We start from the raw sequence: 22,893 nt of genomic DNA, 5'->3' as shown, positions 1-22,893 counted from the left end.
CAGTTGTTGTAACTATGTATTTTTTCGTAAGTTTTTACACTGTATTGTATTGGTTTTTTTGTTTTTGATAGTAACTTTGTTAATTTTATTTTTTTTTATTTTTATATAAACAAGTTTTAATATTAATTATTTAGTTAAAACTTTTCACTTTTCCTTTTTTTAAATTTACGCGACACTGCACTTTTCATTAAACTAGAGTTAAAACTTTTCACTTTTCCCTCCTTTTTGTTTTTGACATTATATTATTATGTAATTTTTTTTCCATTTCACGGATCCTTTTCGGAGGATTTTTCGATTTCTTTTCGTGGCCCCACGTTTGGCGCCAATTGACTTCCCTTACGTGGGAAGTATTAAAAAAATATATTCTTTACCGCTACGCGGGGTTGGAAATAAAACACGAAGTTTCAGTCCGCTCACTAACTGGACAGAACTGACTTTATTCTAAAAATTACTTATATTTATGTACTTACAATTCTATAGTAGTACTCATTTAACGTTGCAATTATATAAATATAGTAAATTTGCAATATGGCAACAAATGTTAAATGAGCGCTCTTTGGCAATATTGTGGTAATATCAGCTTATTGTGAATTAATTGTAAGCATGCCATGAATGCCACTGAAAAAGGTCTCGCATATTTGCAAGATTGTCGTATAATAAAATGCATGTAAAAATTAACAGCTGTTTTACGATATTGTAATTCTGCGATGTTGCCATACGTTTACGACGTTATATGAGTACCACTTATATGTAAAAGCTAATTATTTGAGATGCTTTGGCATCCGAAACCTTCTTTTTTCTTCTCTTCCTTACGTGTTTATTATACAAATTTGCAGACAATTCTATAAACTAGTGTACAACTTTAGAGATTAAGTGATATCATCTCTTCGCTATTTCCATATAAAAATTAGCAGGCACCTCACAATCATCAATTATATTTCTCACTGGGTTATAATATTTTACATAAATGTACTAAATAAATACGTAGCATCCGGTTACAGACTCTCACTCAACACTTCATTAATTCATTATTTTGTTTTATTTCGAAAGGTAGGTAACAGTAATACATTGAAATTAACTGGAAAATAAGTTTTTCTCATAGTATTGATCCCAGCTGATTTTGTTGAAGTGTGCATGGTTGCTCATTGATTATGAAGTCCGTCGTACCCAACCTTATTAGATGTTTTTTTCTGAAATATAGAGAAATAATGATATTTTAAACGAGCAGGAAGTATTCAGTTGGCATGCAAACGAACGTTTTTAATTATCACAATTTCCAAAGATAAGAAGAAGTTGAAAAGCTCAAAAGCGGTAATTATTATTACCAGAATATATAATCTTAATATTCTTTTATTAGTGTAAAGTTAATCAAATGGGCAAAACGTAATATTGGGTATATACGGGAAAAGTCAAGAACAAATTGCGAAAACCACTACAATAGGGGTGTAGGTAAAAAAGACTTTGAAAAAAGTAGAGTCCAATCTATATCTTCAATAGTTCTTTAATTACATATTGTAAAGTGAACATATCAGATACAATTCAAAATTGTGTTATATGGGAACATCAGGAGATCAATTACGATGGTTCAGATTTTCCCTTGCCTGACTATGAAGTAAAAATGGAGATCCCAAAATCTGCGCCAATTATAGTATGTTTACATATGAAAATAATCTCGTTTTCTCGTTCTAAGCTCGTTCAATAATCTAACCGTTTACATATAGCCAAATGCGATTGTCAAATGTGTTGCATTTGTTGTTGTATTACACATATTTCTCTCGCTATCGGCCATTTTTATTTACATTTGCATTTGACATTTCTCCCCTTCTTCGCAAAATTATCGATAAGCCTAGGAATAACACCGGAAATCTAGTTGTATAAAACGAGATAATTTTATAATCTCGGATTATCCAGAGAGGAATTTTGGAAGGGGGAATCTCTTTTCTTAATTAAAGATTATCGAGTTAAGTTCGTAAATGGAGATAATCTCGTTATATGTAAACATAGTAATACCGTGGCAATCATCATCGCATACAAGGTCCCATCGAGCGTTCAGTCTGAAAGTATGAGGCACGGACTGATTGGACCATATCAGTGTAGCATTGTATGTGTGTAATTGGCCGTGAACCGTTTAGCCGGTTATAGCCGAATCGATGAAAGCGCGCCACTCCTCTCATTCCTTCGCAGTTCGGCGCCAGTTGGAGATTCCAAGTGTATCCAGGTCGCTCTTCACCTGGTCCCTCCAACGCAGTGGAGGCCTTCCCCTTCCTCGGCTTCCTCCGGCGGGTACTGCATCGAATACTGTCCGAGCCGGAGTGTTTTCGTCCATTCGGACAACATGACCTAGCTAGCGTAGCCGCTGTCTTTTTATTCGCTGAAATATGACAATGTCGTCGTATAACTCGTACAGCTCATCGTTCCATTCTCTGCGGTATTTACCGTTGCCAATGTTCTGAGGACCATAAATCTTGCACAAAATTTTCCTCTCGAAAACTCCTTGTGTCGTCTCATCTGATGTTGATATCGTCCAAGCTTCTGCACCATAAAGCAGGACGGGAATGATAAGCGACTTGAGAGTTTGATTTTGGTTCGCCCTGAGAGGGCTTTACTCATCTCATCTGATGTTGATATCGTCCACGCTTCTGCACCATAAAGCAGGACGGGAATGATAAGCGACTTGAGAGTTTGATTTTGGTTCGCCCTGAGAGGGCTTTACTTTTCAATTGCCTACTCAGTCCAAAGTAGCACCTGTTGGCAAGAGTGATTCTGCGCTGGATTTCGATACTGACATTCTTGGAGTTGTTGATACTGGTTCCCAGGTATATGAAATTATCTACGACTTCGAAGTTATGACTGTCAATAGTGACGTGGGAGCCAAGACGCGAATACGCCGACTGTTTGCTGGATGACAGGAGATATTTCGTCTTGTCCTCATTCACTTCCAGACCCATTCACTTCGCCTCCTTATCCGTGCGGGAAAAAGCAGAAAGAACAGAACTGGTTGTTGCTTCCAATGATATCAATATCATCGGCGTACGACAGCAGCTGTACACTCTTATAGAAGATTGTACCTTCTCTATTTAGCTCTGCAGCTCGTATAATTTTTTCAAGCTTCAAGTAATATTAGACCTCAAAAATCTACAACATACCAAATATTCATGAGAATTGATTTCATCCATTTTCCAAGTATATCATTGGGGTTCTAAAAAATATTATGAACCGAATTTCGTTGAAATTGATCTAATAGTTCCTGAGATATGATGTTTAACCCATAATTGTATTTATATGTTTTCGGAATATGTGTATATTTCATTAAGATACATATCTATATTTATACTAAAGTTATCACTTGCTTATCAAGTTACAGGAATCCGGATTTCAAATCTACTCGTCACCCTGATAACTTTGGTATATATAATCCTATATCCAACTCTTTTTACTCTAGGTGACACAAACAACCGTTATGTGAACAAAACTGTTATACTCTGTCTTATGTGTGTGTTAACCATATTCTGGAACCCTGGAGGTAAAATGGCGTACGCTCCGAATCGTATTCAACGCAGATATTCAAAAAATGTATCGTCAAATACTTGTTGAAAGCAAAGATATTTATTTAGAAAATCGATTAAGAATTTGAGCTACAAACAGTTATATTAGTGTTTGTGCCCATATTTAGTTATCCTCAAATTAGCGGATGATATAAAAGGAACCCATCCACTGGCAGCAGATATACTCCAAAACGAAATGTATGTAAACGAAAAACGTATCAACTGCGATGAGTGCAGGCTATAAACTCATATCGTCAAATACCCTGCGAATCAAGGGTACTCCGATTTCGTATAATTTTCGACGGACGATGTTACACCATAAATGCAATATTTGTGCAAAGTTTTGTTGCGATGTCTTCAGTGGTGTTTAATTCAAATATTGTAAAGTGAACGAATCAGATGAATTTCAAAATTTTGTTATAAGGAAAGTAGGCGATCCTGTGAACCGATTTCTCCCATTTTCAAACAATACCATTGATGCCAAAAAAATGTTATGAAATGAATTTCGTTGAAATAGGTCGTATATTTTCTGAGGTATGGTTTTTGACCCATTAAGTAGGCGTAAGCACTAAATAAATTGCTTTTTGTCCTTTAAAACTCTCAAATTATAAATCAACGTTGTTGAGCATTTTTATATTATTTTTTTACATTAAACCCTTGGTTGCATAAAATTCAAAACAAAACAAAAAAAAATACAGTATATATTTGAGAAAAAATTTGGTAAGTAACTCGATTCACTTAAGTGGAATTAATTTAAGTTTCTTCCCCTTTCTAGTCTCCCAAAAATGTTAAATTTTTAGCAGCTGCATTTTTAGCAGTTAAGCTGGTATTACTGTATTCAAATTAAAGACGTCAAAAATGTAAAATTTGGATGAATTCGAGTGACATTTTTGGTATCGCAACAAAAAATTTAGGCGAATACAAAGCCTTACAATTCGAATTTTCGCCAAAACGTTCGACTCGAGAATTAAATTCGCGCCGCCAGTGGCAATACTAAGAGAAAACAATTTCTGCATTTCGACAATATTTATTTCGACACGGATGGTTGGCTCAGTCTCGTTGTAATCACAGCCTAAATAATAATGCAACAGATATGGTTTGATAAATTCGATTGGTTTTGAGAGCCGAAAACTTTTAACTCTACATCGATGTAAAACTTTAATAAAGGATGCATTAAAGTTGATTGTAATTTCTCGGATTCTCCGACGCATCTAGAAATGTTTACTCTGCAACCTTATATTTACATCAGTATTTCTACAAACATAAACGTGTTGTTCTGGTGTGAAAGGCTCAGGTCTCAATAAAAAGTATATACTAACCAAGGCTAGAACTTTGCGGAGCCGTACTTCTGACAAATTTAGTATATGCGACCATACCCCAATTAAACATTACCCAGCATTACACTCACCTTTATATGGATTCTACCATTGTTCTTTTCCTGCTAAGCAAACCCCAATGCTCATGGAGAACTTTTGTGTTACATCAATTTTCCACAATAGCAGAAATGATTGAAACCAAACTTTTGAGTCACGTTAAAAGTCAGGATAACACGGCAGATCTTGCTGGTTGCGAATGTACTCCTCTGGCAATGGCTAAAACTCGACCCGAACCATTGCACAGTGGTTGCGCCCATAGGACAAAATTCAATAAAGTCATAACAACAAAAATTTCCGAAAAGTTACCAAATCGTCTCTAAAATGTCCAAGCTTCTTCATGGCAAACCTGTTTTTAATGCAAATCTAACGGGACATTCTAAAAATAGAATGCAAAGCGTGATCAACTGTTCAATTTTGTAGCGAAACTGCGCTAAGTTAGCTTTTCGTGATAACAAAATTGAATTTCAAAGTGGTCAAACGTTTGCTAGAGAGGTCCGATTTTGATTATTTAAAAAGAATTTTATTGTTGCAGGTATTTACTTTAATAAATTCATCTTGTGAAATTAATTTTATTGATTTATTATTTTTTGTGTATTTTTGATTGATTATACTTTTTTTGGCTTTCATGTTTTTGGTAATTTTCATGTTTTAATAGACATTTAGTTATGTTACCCCACGATCCCCCCTTTATGAGTGTTATCAGTGTATTTGTCAATGTTTTAAGGTAATACAAATGTTAGGTGTAGCTGCCGATATTTGCCCATATGTTTATATTCGTGAATAAACTTAAGCTGTCGTCTTACTGTTGCTCAAATTAGGTTTGGTAGAACAAAGCATTAAAAACAAAGGCTACGCAGTAGAGATGAGAAAACTTAACATTTGTTTTGGTAACATTTGCAAGAAAATTATTGCTTATTGGACTAAATACAATCGTTGTAATGTTTCAATTGTTCAGTGGTTCCACCGTAGGCCAAAAATTAAAAAGTCCATCTCTCGATTTTTTGACAAAATGTAAACCGATGGCCTCTAAATTGTGCAAACTTCTTATTTTCAAACCGGGTTTTCCCAAAAATCTAACGGTACTTTCTAAAAATAGAGTTAAACGCATGAACAACTGTATTTTTTAAAGCACATCAGACATTTTTTTTAATTCGCAGCAACAACGCACTTCAAATTGTTCTGGTAATTGTTCAGGTTAACGAATCAAGATTATTTTTAATGGCTTTTGAAGCTAAAGGTATTTATTTTAACTTGTGAAATTAATTAAGACTAACGTGATTTTTATTTTTTGTGAAATTAGTCTGCGTCTTCAATGTCTTCAATGTGTTTACATAAAGTTTTAGTTGTGTTCCCCCGCGATCCCCCTTATATTTATTTTACATTGTCTTTACCAGAGTCTTAAGGTAATAAAAGTGTTAAAGTTAGGTGCGGAAATTTGCAGATGTAGAAGTAATCGTCAAAATAATAATGGCCTTTGAATTAACTATTTTTAAGTTCAAACTCATTATAATTGGACTAAAAAAGCTTAGAAAGAAGGATAAACCATCTTTATTTAACTCTATGTACGGTTTACTAGAGGATGCATTATAAGTTTTTGTTCTAATTATAATGGCTGTTGAAAATGAACTGTATTAAATTGGTTGATAATTTGCTTTTTTCCTACATGACTTTTTTATATGATATGTGGGGGTTGGATGGGGGAAACTATAACGACAAATCATGTTCAGCTTGTTTATCGCTTTCTTAAATGTTTTTACAAAGCCTTACTAAAAGTTTTGACGCTCCGACCATGACCATGAGAAGTATTTTTGCGCATGATTGCCATATAATGGCAATTACAGTTCTATGGGAGCTATAGGACCTAGTAGTCCGATGGGGCCAATTTTTTTTACTATATATTTAAAATAATTTTCTAGATTTTTGGTGAAAATTTCAAAGCGATATCTCAACGGGAAGTATTTATGACCGCACCTTCATACAAGCCCAACCACTGTGCATTGGTCAGTTATCCAATATACAGTCGACACAACACTGGAACTTAAGCTAATCAAGATTTTCGCCACCACAACACAAGAGATAACCGATCGAGATGCGGCTGAGCCGCACTATATGTATATAACGAGAATCATCCGATTATGCTAGCCTACACACATTCGTTTAAACGCAGCCCTAATTTTATTTTTGCTTCCTTCTCTATTTTTTTTTCAATGACTTAAAACAACTTTTATGTCATATTACTTGCTAAGGTAACGGGAATTAGTATTTCAACTCTGTTTTATAATATGATAAAACAAGTAAGGAAAGGCTAAGTTCGAGTGTAACCGAACATTTAATACTCTCACAATTTATTGATATACATTTATTAAGATATCATACAATTTGACCCACATATTCGGCATAAAGTCCAATAGCATAACGAAAATCATCATATAAGGTTTGTGAGGGCTGAGGTAATTCATGAACCAATTTCACTCATTTTCACCACCAACATACATTATATCCCAAATAGTATGCTCACTCAATTTGGCTCTGATTTTTCACATTTTAACCGATATTTGCGCAGTAGAGACCACCGTATTTTTGAAATACCTTTAATTTGGTATATGGCATACATTTAGAAGAAAGAAGTTGTCTGAATTACATAAAAATATCTGAGGTATTTACCGATATTTTCGGTGGAAAATTAACTTAGCCACTGAGTTCTTCATGTTCAATATCCGGTTCCTTGAAAAGTTATAGTCCGAATTTTTCACAAGTAGTGCCACAGATCATATACAGTATTTGTGCAATTTTTTTCGCTGTCTTCATTGGTTCCTTATGTATATATTATATAGTGAAGGAATGAGATGGAATTCAAAATTTAGTTATATGGGAAGTAGTCGTGGCTGTGAGCCGATTTTGCCCATTTTTGATATGAGTTATCAGGGTGTCAATATTATATACCGAATTTCATTGAAATTTGTCGAGTAGTTCCTGAGATATGGTTTTTGACCTATATGTGGGCGACGCCATGTCCATTTTCCATTTTCTAAAAAAATCTGAGTGCAACTTCATTCTGCCATTTCCTCCGTAAAAATGTTTTCCGTTAGTGAGTTAGCGCACTTTTAGTAATTTTCAACCTAACTTTTGTATGGGAGGTGGGCGTGGTTATTATCCGATTTCAACTATTTTCATGGTGTGTGGTAGGATACGTAAGGAAACCGACTGCAGAAAGTTTTGTTTATATAGCTTTATTGGTTTGCTAGATATATACGAAAAACCTATTTGTGGGCGGGGCCACGCCCTCTTTCCCAAAAAAATTACACCCAAATATGCCCCTTCCTAATGTGATCCTCTGTACCAAATTTTCCTTTCATGACTTTATATTGTGGGCGTGGCAGTTGACAGATTTCGCCCATTTTAAATACCAACCTCCTCTGGGTGCCAAGGAATATGTGTACCAAGTTTCATTAAGATATCTCAATTTTACTCAAGTTATCACTTGCACGGACAGACAGACGGTCTGACAGACATTCGGATTTAGAATCCACTCGTCAACCTGATCATTTATATATATATAACCCCATATCTAACTCCTTTATCTGGGTGATACAAACAATTGCAACTTTGTTGCGAGAGTATAAAAAAGATGTACATATTCGTTTAAACCAGTGAACGGCCCATTTCCCGCGTAATATAATTAGTAATTGTGTGTTTAATTCGAAGTAGTACTATTGATTTTTTTTTTTGCAAAAAATGTAATTTACTTAAAGTTTACTGCTTTATAATGTTTTCATACACATTTCTTCGCAGTAATAACAATTGATGTGGGATGGCCAAGTAACTTGTCGAATAAAAATACCGCGTTTTATATAAAAAGATTAAAATTACAACTTTATTCAAATTATCTAATTAATATGACCGCAAAGAAATAGTTGCAATGGCCGGTATATAAAAGATTAAATGGCGATCACGTCCGCTGTGATCTTGCGTGGTCCGTGGTTGCCGGTGGTCTGTCCGTTTGTCTGTCCGTTTGTCTGTCCTTAATTCGTCTTCGTTCCTACTGTTTCCTTGTCATTCCAGTCCGTTCGCTGTTGTCACATCTGTTCCCTACACAGTGTTGCATTTCTATTGCAGTCTTATTGTCCATTTACACAGTCCTACATTCGGCTATCCTGGCTGTTCATTCGGAATGTTCACCCCGAATGATGGGTTCCACTTCTTAATAAATTCAGCAATTGTTATTGTGCGTCTTGGTCCCTCATGATCACCGATCTTCTCGACTTCATATCTTCCATGTGCCATCTTCTTTACAATCTTATAAGGCCCAAAGAATTTTGCTTTAAGTCTCAATCCTGCTCCATACTGCTCTCTTCTTTATGCATTCGACGACTGCATCAGCTCCTGTGTTCTTAGTTGGATATACCCAAACAAACTTGGAGAATGCGTCCACCATCAGAAGGATGTAGTTATATGCCTTCTTTGTCGACTCCAACGGCCCAACGTGGTCGAGATGTAGTGTTCCCAAAGGCTTGTCCTCCTTACTATTTGGATTTAGGAAACCTTATTTCTTTCCTGACTTCATGTCGTTGACGATATACTCTACGCAACTTATTACAACCTTCGTTGCCTTCTTATTTAAATTTGGTATATAAAATGATTTTTCTACTGCTTCTTCCGTTTTCTTGATGGAAAAGTGTCCTTGCCTATGTGCCATGTTGATGATTTCGGTTTTCCATAACGGATGGAACTACCAGGAGTTCTCTTGTTGAACCCTTTTACAGTACTCCATGTTTGATATAAAAGTCTTCGTAGTCGCTCTTCTCCAGAACTTTCAACACAGCTCGTACCTAATCGTCCTCTTCCTGTGCTTGCTTCAGCCGATGGATTAGGAAATCTTCTATAATGAGGCAAGATACCCTACTCAACGCATCTACATGTCGCATTTTTGAACCGTTTCTATGTTCTATCTCGTAGCAAAAGTCTTGTAGGAACATTGCCCAACGAGATACTCTTAATGGCACATCTCGTTTCCGCATCGTCATTGCGAATGCATTACAATCTGTTACTATCTTAAAACATATCCCCAACAAATATACTCTCCACTTCTTAAGTGCTTCTATAATCCCTAGTACCTCGAGTTCGTTTGAATGGTACTTTTCCTCTGCTGGTTTTGTCTTCCGACTCATGTATTGAACTGGATGGAAAGCTTGATCGTCGAAATCCTTCTGAAGTAGCACTGCTCCGTACCCGGACATACAAGCGTCTGTATGTACCTCAGTCCGTGCTTTCGGATTGTACCACATTAGGACTGGTGCGCTGATCAATGCTGACTTCAACTTCTGGAATGCCTCCAACTGCTTGTCGCGTAACTCGAACTTAGCCTCTTTCCAGAGTAGATCCGACAGCGGTTTGGCTATTATAGCATATCCATCGATAAATCATCTAAAGTTTGATGTCAATCCCAGGAATCTCTGCAAAGCCTCCTGGTCATGTGGCAATAGGAAATTCCTAATCGCTTTCGTTTTTGCATCAAATGGTTTTATTGAACCGTTCTCTTTAACATAGCCTAGGAAGTCTATTTTACTTATAAGAACTGACATTTGTCCCATTTCATCCGCAAACCATATTCTTCAGCTCTACGTAGAACTCGTTCTGAACTGTGTACGCCTTCAGTGTAATCTTGGAGGGAATAAGTAAATCGTCCATGTAAGCCACTACAGTATCGTCTTGTATAAGATCTCTAAATACTGCTGAAATAAATCTTGAAAAAACTGCCGGCGATTTCGATATACCAAAAGGCACGTATTGAAATTCATATTGCCCATTGTATGTAACGAATGCGGTGTACTTCCTTGATGTAGGCTCCACTGGGACATGGAAAAATCCATTCCTAAGGTCTAGTGTCGTAAAAGCATTAGCACCCTGTAACTTTTCGATAACATCGCCGATATTTGGCATCGGGAAGTTATCGCGAACTATCTTTGTGTTTAATCGCCGATAATGGCAACGCAAACGTTTACTTCCATCTTTTTCGAAACTAACACCACTGGTGACGCATAATTTGAATTACTGGGTTTGATGATCCCATCCTTCAACCACTCCTTAACTTGTTCATCCACTTCCTGTCTATCGGTGTATGACATCCGTCTGGGATTTTCGTATACTGGGGTGTCATCTGAAATTAAGTTCTTCATCTCTACTGGCGAATTTGAATTGCTTGTAGGCTTATAATTCGCTACCATTCTTCTTTCTATAGTTGCTTGCTTTTTGTTGAGGTGTGAAAGATCGTCTTCGTCCACAGGTACCTTCTCCATTCCTGCGACCATACACAGGGTTCCAAACTCTTCGCTCAGCAATCCTGTTATCACCTTCATCAATTGGGTTGTTCCTAACGTCAGTGCCCATCTCCGCAGTCTCATGAACCAACTTCAAACTCGTTTCTGAATTCATGAACTCTCTTGGCTCCTTAGCCTTCGCTCTCATTTTTTGCTACTTCCAAAGCTCTTCTATCACGGATTCGCTTGCGATACTTCCTAACAGCTTCCATATACTGCACGCTTGTGCCCACATTTGATTTCACATCAAACCTCTTAGGCTTCGCTGACCCCACAATGCGATCTTTCCTTACTGCTCCAGTATTCACCTCCTCCTTACTCTGTGGCTTTTCCTCCACCTTCTTCTGCCTGAACTCGGCGCCATCTTCCGTAACGAATAAATCCACTTGTCTCAGAACGTCGTTACCAATCACGAGCGCATATTTGATGTCTCGCTCTCTCACTACGACAAATTTTACTTCCAACTTTATCTCGATGGATGTAGTCAAGCTACCTATTGTTGTAAGTTTGCTGGTACGTCCAGGCTAAGTATGTTTAACGTAACGTAACGTATAATACATAAGTCGCTACCTGTCTCGATTAATGCCGACGCAGATTTTCCGTTGAAACTTACATCCTTAAAAATCAATCCACTCCGCTTCTCCGATTTTACGATTTCTCCTTCATTCGTCATATTATTGACGCTGCTTCGTTCCGATTTAGGAGTCACAGTCAGCTGCACGATGCCCCTCTTTACCGCACGACGACGATGCCTTCTCCTGGTTCCCATTCTCGGGTTGTGACTGGCTGTAACCAATCTTCTCGTATACCTTGATCTGCTCCTTTAAATCGTGTATAGTTTTCGCCTGGTATATGTTGCTTTTGTTCGACCTTGAGTATGCCTTCGATGAAATATTCTATTAAGCTTGAGTCATCTAGCCCTATCGGTCTCCCCAACTCCATTAAAACGTATAAATATTCTCGAAGATCTTCCCCATGTCGCTTCCGACGACTACGTAAAGTACGGTGTACTTCCATCGATGATAATGCTATACCAAATTCCTGCCGCAGCTCTAGTTTTAGTGAACTCCAGCTGCTTATTCCGCTTTGGCTACTTATAAAAATCTTTGCCGAACCCTTCAACAGTTGTTTTGCGTAGAAGAATTTCTGCAGCTCGTTCCAATGCACTGCTGATGCGTTTGCCATTGTTCGAAACTTGGACGACCTGTTCCTTTAAACGAAGTCATTGAGTCCTCAACATCTCGGAGAGTAAAGTTGTGGTATTCGACTCTAACCTCACTCACATTCCGTTGGCTTGCTACCTCTTCCGGTCGAAATGCTCCAATTTAAATTCAAATGTCACCTTATTTTTTGGGCACAGATTAAATGGCGATCACATCCGCTGTGATCTGCCGTGGTCCGTGGTTGCCAGTGGTCTGTCCTTAATTCGTCTTCGTCCCTACTGCTTCGTTGTCATTCCATTCCGTTCGCTGCTGTCACATCTGTTCCCTACACAGTGTTGCAATTATATTTCAGTCTTATTGTCCGTTTACACAGTCCTGCATTGATTGTATGTGTTAAACTAACGTACATTATAAAAATTATTGTTAGGAAACCAGTATTGGGCCTAATTTCACCAGTTCTAAAAAAAATCGGGACCAGTAGAACAGAACACTTGGTCAGTTGAGTAGCTCTCAACACTCATACACTCTCACGAAATAAATTGTTTGAATGTATGAGATTGTTACTGGTTTAAATCAGCCCCAGTAGCAAAATAATGCACTACTGAAAAAAGTAAGCGAGTTGGTAATGGGTTGCGGGGCAAGAAATGAAAAAAATTTCGCTTTAAAATCGTTGTTGTTATCTTCAAGAAATGTGCGAATTTTATTCATATGAGTTGGTCATTCGCACAACTGATCGACCCAGCCCTCTGGGTATGTGAGGGCTTCAGTACTAAATTTCATAGGAAATAGGTTGTGTGACAAAACCGATGCTTTTTTGTTGTTGTTCTTTTCTGAAAATAATTGGTAACCGTTAGTCCTAAATTCAAGAACTGAAAATGTGAATGAAAGTAGTTTGGTACAGTGAAAAATAACGTAACTCGTGTGGCTTTTGATGGTTTATTGAAACTTTTAAATAAATGGCATTTAAATGTCCCAACTTGCGCAGAGTCTCTGATTATTAGGCAGGATTCAATTATAAGAAGTGTTTCGCCTGGAACATATTTGCATTTAGGAGTCGAAAATAAGCTGCGTAGAATAAGTGACATTATAAAACAAATGGAAATTGTAGTGTTAGATATCGGTATTGACGGTCTTCCACTATATAAGAGCTCACAGCAAACGTTATGGCCTATTTTGGGAAAGTTTTTTCCACAATTAAATACTGATGTATTGTTATTTGGCGTTTATGTAGGCACAAAAAAACCATCCAGCGCGAATAGTTATTTACAGGAATTTGCGTCTGAAATATCCAATTTACTTAAAAATGGTATAAACATAAGTGGAAAGGTATTTCAAATCAAAATCAGAGCGTTCATATGTGATTCACCCGCAAAGGAATTTTTATGTCAGACTATGGGACATATTAGTATTGATTAAGTATAAAGTGTTTTCCTTACGACATTCATGCTAAACTATTTTCGTCAATTTTTTAAAAAATTTGTTAAACAAATTTGTGAATTTTTCTATATTTTGAGTGAGTTGTTTTTTCAGTGTATGTGGTCGATAGTCGAGAGTGCTCCGAAATTGCGTTTAATACACAAGCAATAAACGCTTTGGAATTCTGTAGGCCGATTTGCCGGAGGAGCCCATCATCATTGCCACCACGCTGTATATCAATTTCTTCGAAATACTAAAATAAATTGTGTAGAATCACTAAAATAAATCACGCAATTATTAAGTTTCTCTAAACAATAACAAATAAAAATACAAAAATAAACAAACACTCGCGCTAAAATTCAGTGTCCACTAATCTAAAGTGCTTAGCAGCTGTTTCAGTCACACGGCAAACCAGCTGATTGTGCAGAGTGTACTGCATTATCTGAAATAATAGTCGGTAAAGCAGTTGGTAAGGCAGTTTACAGTACTTAACATAATTATATCTTGATAAGTACTCGATGGATACCCAGACCCCTCCTGGTGGCGGAACACCATGTAACCAAATGAGTACGTTGCTTGAACACATTATGAGGATAAAAAAATAGCCAATGAACTAAAAAATGAAAATGCGACACTTAAGCTCCAAAATGAAAATTTAAGAAAAGCTCTTAGTAAATATACCGATGAAGCCTCTTCCCCTCCATCAAAAGCAACGTTTGTAGCTGAAACAGACGAAGAAGAGCTTGAAAATGAAACAAACTGGTTGTTAAAAAAGAAAAAAAGCAGGAATAATAAGAAACGCAAGGCAGATTCTTCACCGGATGTAAGTATGATATCTCCAAGTCCGGATGGATCAGCCCAAACGAAAAAAGTTATAAATGTAATCCATCGCCCCCCGCCAATTATAATATCGGGAAATTTTAATCAGCCCTTGATGAATTCCTTGTTAAGTACAGAAGTGAAAAATTCGTACACAATTAAGCTTACTGGCCCAAGCTCTTGCAAAATAAATCTGTCAGACAGTTCAGATTATAGAATCCTCACAAAGAAATTAAACGAATCGAAAATCTCCTGGTACTCGTACGAGGACAAACAATTGCGTGATATACGCGTCATGGTAAAAGACCTTCATCACTCTTGTGAGCCGGAAAGTATCGTCACAGCTCTTCAAAAACAAGGCTTCAAAGTTACGAAGGCCATAAACAAACTTCGATATAAAACAAAAAATCCTTTAAATATGTTTATTATATGCTTTGAACCTACAGAAAACATTCAGAAAATTTATGAAATTAAACATATTCTAAATTCTGTCGTCAAACTTGAGCCCATCAAGACATCGAAACTTGTGACGCAGTGCAAATCTTGTGTGTGAAGTGTGCCGGAAACTATACGACTCTAAGCTGTACAAAACCGATCCGATCTACCGCCGAAATGCTGTAACTGCAATAAAAACCACCCTGCGAACTATAGGGGATGTGAAGTGGCAAAACAAATACAAAAAATTAAAAACGCGGCTGTGAAACATAAAGAGCCTCAACAACCAAAAAACATAAACACAAGAGTATCTATTGCCCCACAGAAGGAAGTTACGAATACAATCCAGGAATCTGGTGAACCATCATCTGCCAGCATAGTAAAAGATGGCAACAAATTGCAACAACAAATGTCTGAAAATCAAATAAATCCGAAAGTAGTTGATGATGTTACCGACAATCTTTCGTTGATTCTCAACAAGCTAAATAAGTTAGAAGAGCAAAATAAACTTATTCACGAACGTCTTAAGCAACTAGAGCGACTGCAAAATGGAAATAGGCAGCAAATATGAAACCTCTAAAAATTATGACTTGGAATGCTAATGGCTTACTCAAACATAGGGACGAATTAGAGACATTGCTCCATCTTGAAAAGATTGATATATGTCTTATATCTGAAACTCATTTCACAAATCAGTCTTTTGTTAAGTTTAAAAACAGGACGTATTGCTCTAATCACCCAAATAATAACGCTAGAGGGGGGAGTGCAATAATTGTTCGAGACAACATTCACCACTTCGAAGAAATGAATATAAGCATTCCCGAATTCCAAACTACGACTATATTGGTCGACTCTGGGATTGGAAAAATACATATTACTGCAATATATAGCCCACCTAGGCATAATATTAAATATGATTTAAATACAGAGCTTATTTTACAGCACCATGGAAAATTCATTATGGGTGGTGACTTTAACTCAAAACACTAGCAATGGGGTTCAAGAATTACGAAATCAAAGGGTAGAGAGCTATTTAAAGCTGCTATGGCCACTGGATGTGACTTCGTGTCTACTGGTAAACCGACCTACTGGCCTACCGATACAAGAAAATTACCTGACTTGATCGACTTTTTTATCATTCGTCAAATATCGAAGGACTTCATTACCGTAGACACTGGCTTAGACTTAAATTCGTACCACTCACCAGTGTATTTCATTCTAAATGACCATCTAAAAGAAATCGAGCTACCACCATATCTCTCTAATAAACATACAGATTGGGAGTATTTTAAAGATATGCTTGACAAACATATTGATCCTACAGAAAATATAACAACACCTGATATCCTGGGATATGAAGTCTATGAATTTACGAAAGTTATTCAAGAATCGGCATGGAAAAGTACACCTGTTCTAAATCAAAAAAACTTTTATACTAAATACCCTGCATATTCTGGATCTCATAAGTAAAAAAAGAAAAATGCGTAAAAAATAGCAAAACACGCGATTTCATGAATATAAAAAAGAGCTGAACAATTTAACCAAGCTTCTCAGTATCAAAATAAAACAAATTAAAAATCAAAACATTTCGAACTATGTTAAGAAATTAACGCCAAACAAAAATACAGACTATTCTCTTTGGAACGCTGTAAAAAATGCCAGGAAACCGATATTGGCTAATACTCCTCTCAGAAAGCCCAACGGTTCCTGGGCTAAAAGCGACGAAGAAAAAGCGGAAGTTTTTTCAGAGAAACTAACTAAAACTAGCTTACCGCAGCTAGAAGCAACGCAATATGTAAGCGAAATTCTACCAACTACAAAAAAAAGAAGTGAAAAATATCATCAAAATTCGATTAAAGCCTAAAAGGGCTCCCGGCTTCGACTTAATTACAAGTGATGTATTGAAACATTTAACACCCAGAGCATTAACAAAGCTTACATCGATAATAAACGCCTGCTTAAATCTTAAATAGGTCCCAATGTCATGGAAAGTATCCGAAATCATTATGGTACAAAAACCTGGGAAAAGTGCACATGAAGCCTCGCCTATTTTGTCTAAGCTACTCGTAGCTGTCATTATCAAAAGACTTGAGAACATAATTGAAGAAAAAGGTATCATACCAATTCATCAATTCGGTTTTAGGACTCAACATTCCACAATCGATCAAGTACATCGCATAACAAACATAATGGAAGATGCGATGGAAAATAATTGATTTGCAAAGCTGTGTCTCTAGACGTATCTCAGGCATTCGATAGAGTATGGCACCTTGATTTACTTTATAAATTAAGACGTTTCTTACCACAATATCTAACTGACTTACTTGAATCTTACTTGAGCAACCGCTACTTCAGAATCAAGCAGGGACAATCGTATACCACATTGCAACCAATAAAAACAGGACTACCCCAAGGTAGTATCCTGGGACCACTTTTATATACCTTGTTCACTTCCGACAAGCCTACGCCCACAAACTGTACAATTGCCACATTTGCTGATGATACCTGCATCATAACGACAGGCAAAAGCGAAGTGGAATCGGCCAACAGAATGCAATCCGCAATTAACGAAATAGTGGAATGGACACGGAGATAGTGCATTACTTTAAACGAGACGAAATCAATACACGTAAACTACACGAAAAAAAGTGCTAGATATATTCCTTTACACATTGGTATTGTGGTAATCCCATACTCCACCTCTGCGAAATATCTAGGCATAACGCTAGATGCAAAGCCGAAATGGAAAGAGCACATACAAAAAAAGTTGCAGAACTAAATCTAAGATATAGCAAAATAAGCTGGTTAATCGGTAACAAATCGCAGCTAACAACTTCAAATAAAATTCCCGTATATAATCAAACGTTGAAGCCTATTTGGACATACGGAATTCAACTGTGGGGATGCGCTGCACCGATATACATTCAAGCGATACAACGGCTCCAAAATAAAGTCCTACGCAAATTTGTAAATGCCCCGTGGTATATACGTAATTCAGACCTGCACCGTGATCTTCATATAAAAATGGTCCGGGAAGTTATTCACGAGACGGCATTGAAACATTCAGCGAGGTTGCAAAATTCTGTAAACGCAGAAGCCCGACGACTAGGAGAGATTAGAAATAGCAGGCGTCGACTACAACATTCTACGAACTTATACGAAAATAAAAAAAAATAATAATACGTAATATTTAGTTGCTGAAAAAAAACGCTTATATTGTATTTATCTTTTATAATTAGAAAAATATTGCTTGTTAGTACAATTTTGTTTTGTTTCACTAGTTGCAATCATATGAAATGTAAAAATATATCTAATTACGTTTCAATAAAAAAAAAAATAATAATTTTAAATTAAGAATGAAAAACGGAGTGAATATCATAAGAAAACAAATTTATACTTAAATTTGTTAGTGACTGCATATAATTTTCAACATACACATTTTTATTTTAGAGCAGGAAAAATCTATTGCAGGCTTAATAAGCAGCCAGGCACAGAACAATTTGCTGATAAAGCAAGTGCTTAATAAAGTGGAGAAGAAAACAAGATTCCCAGTTTGCGACGTAATGCAACTCACGGAAATTGAAGATGATGTTTCCAAAAATAAAGATATATACGTAAGTCTAAAGTCTTACCATAAATTCATTATCAGCAACTAAATCGGTGTATCAGGTGTCTATTATAAAAAATATTATTGGATTAATTGGAGTTACAAACGGAATGAAAAAAATTCTCAGCGATTTCGTCATGGTGCAGTTAAATTATGATGGACTGCAAGGCAAGGTGGCATTCAAGAAGTTTGAGTGCCTAAATAATGCCATATATGGTAAATTTTACTTTTCCGTAATTAATAAGTCTTTGTTTTGATACGCTTTGTTTATTTTTTTTAGAAGCAATGCAAGTGGAAGGTTTCACTAAAGGCGATTATGAGCGGGAGCTCAAAAGAGCTTTCAAGATGGATAAAAACCGATATCACAAAGCGGACTCTTTGAAAAAGCAAAAAGATAAACAAATATAATAAATTAAAGTATGAAAACAATTAATTTAAGTAACATTGACATTATTTTTAAATGTAAAATCTTAATTATAGTAATTTGTACTGAAATAGACTTCTGTATTATTTCTAATTGAATTAAAAAATATAAAACTACAATATATTTATTTTGGATTCGTTTTAGTAGGAAATGCGCACAACTGATCGATTCATATATTTAGGTATGTGAGCCGGTAATTCGCACAACTGATAGATTCGCATACCCAGGTATGTGAGCCGGTAATGCTTACAACTGACTAATTCACTACTCATACACTACCTATTACTTATTACATTTTTCTAGTGGGAGTGTCGCCACGAGAGGAATTGTGACTGTGTAGGTGGGCACGAAATAATGAATACCCAGTGAGAACTCCGTAGCCTAACATTTTAAGAATGTTTTTCATTTTTTCATAAAACATGAATTTTTGTGCTCATTTATTCATTTTATTATTAAACAAATATATTAGCCTTTTTACTGTCTTTAAACAGCCTAAATCCATAAATATAATAATCACATAAAACGACATTCATAACAGTAAGGCATTTTGCAAAGTGCCACAGTCATGCGCGATGTTCATTCGTTGCTGGTTCGACAACGACTGAATGATCCCAGCCAGCATTTACTATCAATTTTTAATGGAAAATTACTCATTTTCAATTTGTTTAGACACACAGTAAAGCATTAAATGCCAAAACTTATTCCGAAGTCTGACGCCCATTTGTAACACTAACACTATCACTGTCCAAGAAATCCTCAAATCCACTTTATCCACAATATTATTTACCACTGCAACACCTTGGTCTTGAAATTGAACTTCAACACTTCAATCACTATGCAACATCTTTGAATTCATATGAACGGTTTCACAGTACGTACTTAAGTTGTGCCCAAATAAAATCTTAGCTAAGCATTGTTGTTGAGCTCAAATCTATATTTACCACAAGGAAGGTTACTGAAATCAGGAGAGTGTGCACAAAATTGACAGATCAGAAGCATTAGTCAGCAATTTTTTAATAAACTTCAAAAATTATGACTTATACCACACTCCGCACTCAGCAAACTCAGCACGAGGAGGAAGCGCGGTTTTAAAATATTATTAAACATTTCGAGGAAGCTCAGATTAAACTGAAGAAATTCAAGTTACAGCAATTTCAGTAAAAATGCACAGTCAGTCATTATACATAATTGCTCTACATAGTCCGACCAGGCATTATACCAAAACTGATACTTATACGAGTTTATTAAAATAATATGACGGAAGGTACACTGTGACCTTAATGCAAAACACACTCAATGGGGATATAATTTAACTACAACCAAAGGTCGAGAACTTCTGAAAGCTATACAAGTCATTGGATGCAATGTTATTTCGACAGGGAGACCCACTTATTGACCTGCAGATAGTAGGAAATTACCAGATCTTCTTGACTTTTTTGTCATCAACAAAGTATCAAAAATGAATTTACGTATTCAAGATATTCAGATTCACCAGTGTTACTAACTTTTTGTGAAAAACCAGTCATTTCGTCCTGCACGTCTTCTTTATCTAATAAACATACTGATTGTAAAATTTTAGACTAAACAGAATAAAGTCGAATTTAAGCTGAAGCGCATATCGACAGATGCTGACTTTCTTTGTGATGCATAAAAAACGCAAACTTCGACGAAGATGGCAGCAAAAAGGTCGGCTGCTCTCACAGAGCTTAATAGACGTATAGCGGAACTAAGAACAAAAATTAGACAGTTTAAAAACTATTACTTCAAAACGTATTTGTCCAAACTCATTGTTGATAAATCTACCGATTATTCGCTCTGGAAAGCTGCAAGGAATATTAATAAACAAATAAAACATTTCGCACCAATAAAAATAAACGAAACTGAATGGGCCAAAACGAATGCACAAAAAGCTGGAGTATTTGTAAATCATTTGAGCATTTACACCTAACGATGGACATGAGTTAAACTGTGAAAATATTTGGTTGGATCCACTCGTCATTTCTCCAGTTACTAGTAAAAAAATTAAACGTCTTATCAGGGACGTAAGACTCAAAACAGCTCCTGGGTTTGATTTACGTGACGTGTGTCAGGCTTTTGATAGAGTTTGGCATTCGGGTCTACTGCTGAAATTGAAATAAATGTTACTCAAACAATATTGCGAAATAATTGCTTCCTAACTAAAAGATAGATACATCCGCATAAAACAAGAGGACGCGTACTCAAACTTGTAACCGATAGAAGAGGGTGTTCCTCAAGGAAGCGTTTTCGGGTCAGTGCTTTACTTCCTTTTTACAAGTGATATTCCCACTGACTCAAGTTATGTGACAGCGACATTTGCGGATGACACAGCCCTGTTAGCAACAGGAGAGTCAACCTCAATATCTACCCTTCGAGTGCAAATAGCAGTCAATGCAATTACTAAATGGGCTTCCAAGTGGCGCATTAAATTAAACGATTCCAAATCAATGCACGTAGTCTTTACTTAAAAAAACATCTTACCTTATATAAATGGTACTCCTATACCACATCACAATAATGCTAAGTACCTAGGAATCACCCTAGATGCTAAGCTTCGCTGGAAAGAGCATGCTAAGTTGCACCATCTAGTCGGTAGGAGATCCACGATTTCAAGCGGAAACAAGCTGTTATATATAATCTTAAATGGTAAGAACAAAAAAAATATTTTGAACTGTACAGAAAATAAAAGAGAATTTGGGTCTTCCAGTGACAACCAGACATATTACTCACATTTTATATAACACGAATTAAAATGGAAGAAACCGATGTACAAGCCTTGTTGAAGCCTCCTCACAAGCAAGACTTCACCCGGAAACCCATGCAGTGGACAACTGAGAGGGATGATGTTGTGTTTTCCGATGAAAAAATATTAAATTTAGATGGTCTAGACTCTTACAGTTGTTGATGACACGATTTGTCTATACTAATATTATAAAGAGGAAATGTTTGTTTTTTTTTGTTTGTTTGTGTCGAATAGGCTCCGAAACTACTGAACCGATTTGAAAAATTCGTTCACCGTTGGAAAGCTATACTATCCCTGAGTGACATAGGCTATATTTAGTTAAAAAAAAAAAATAGGGTTCCTTACCAAAACTCCGATAATGTAAAAAAAATGCCAAAAAACTTTCTTAAATCGCGAATGCTGCGAAAACGATTGAAGATATAACAAAGTGATGTACTACAATTTTGTAGAACTTATCATTATCTACAAAAAACGTCGCGACATCATACCTCTAACTATTATAGTTTTGTCACAATAAGCGATTTTATATAAAAAAATTAATTGAAATACCACTACTTGAAAAGGCTCTTTATTTATACCTTAGTATTAATCCTTATCGAAATAAATGATTTATTATTTAAGATCGCTTCAAAACCTTTGAATTATTAGATTCTGACATACCATTCAAAAGATATCACGAGTTAAAAATTTTGAAATTTTTGAATGGTCCTGTGCGGAATTAAAAATAATTGTCGCTTGATAATAATATGATATAACAAGTAAGGAAGGGCTAAGTTCGGGTGTAACCGAACATTTTATACTCTCGCAATTTATTTATTTAACTTTATTAATATTATATTATACACAATTTGACCCACATATTCGTCATATATATTGTATAAAGTCCATTGAAAGTTGGAAACCATAATATTAGGTTAGAAGCACCGAGGTCCTCGTGTTCGATATGTGGGGCCTTAAAAACCTATGGTCCGATTTCGGAGATTTTTAGAATGGGGCTGCCACACTATAAACGTAGTATTTGTGCAAAGTT

General features: G+C 36.1%; 1 protein-coding gene across 3 annotated transcripts in view; it reads right to left on the bottom strand.

Moving 5' to 3' along the window:
* Nucleotides 1–416: 416 nt before the first annotated feature.
* The window catches only part of LOC105220469 (electroneutral sodium bicarbonate exchanger 1), a 268,022-nt gene continuing 245,545 nt past the window's right edge, over nucleotides 417–22,893 (bottom strand). For 2 of the 3 annotated variants that reach the window (XM_054227255.1, XM_054227254.1), the window contains exon 12: nucleotides 417–1,190. In XM_054227255.1, the coding sequence (XP_054083230.1) occupies nucleotides 1,097–1,190 (94 nt within the window). In that variant the 3' untranslated portion in view covers nucleotides 417–1,096. The remainder of the gene's footprint in view (nucleotides 1,191–22,893) is intronic. The other variant, XM_054227256.1, reaches the window with a different exon arrangement.

This window comes from Zeugodacus cucurbitae, chromosome 3, assembly GCF_028554725.1.
Source record: "Zeugodacus cucurbitae isolate PBARC_wt_2022May chromosome 3, idZeuCucr1.2, whole genome shotgun sequence".
Taxonomy (NCBI): domain Eukaryota; kingdom Metazoa; phylum Arthropoda; class Insecta; order Diptera; family Tephritidae; genus Zeugodacus; species Zeugodacus cucurbitae.
Note: the sequence above shows the minus strand (reverse complement) of the source record. Positions and strands in the feature narration are given on the sequence as shown.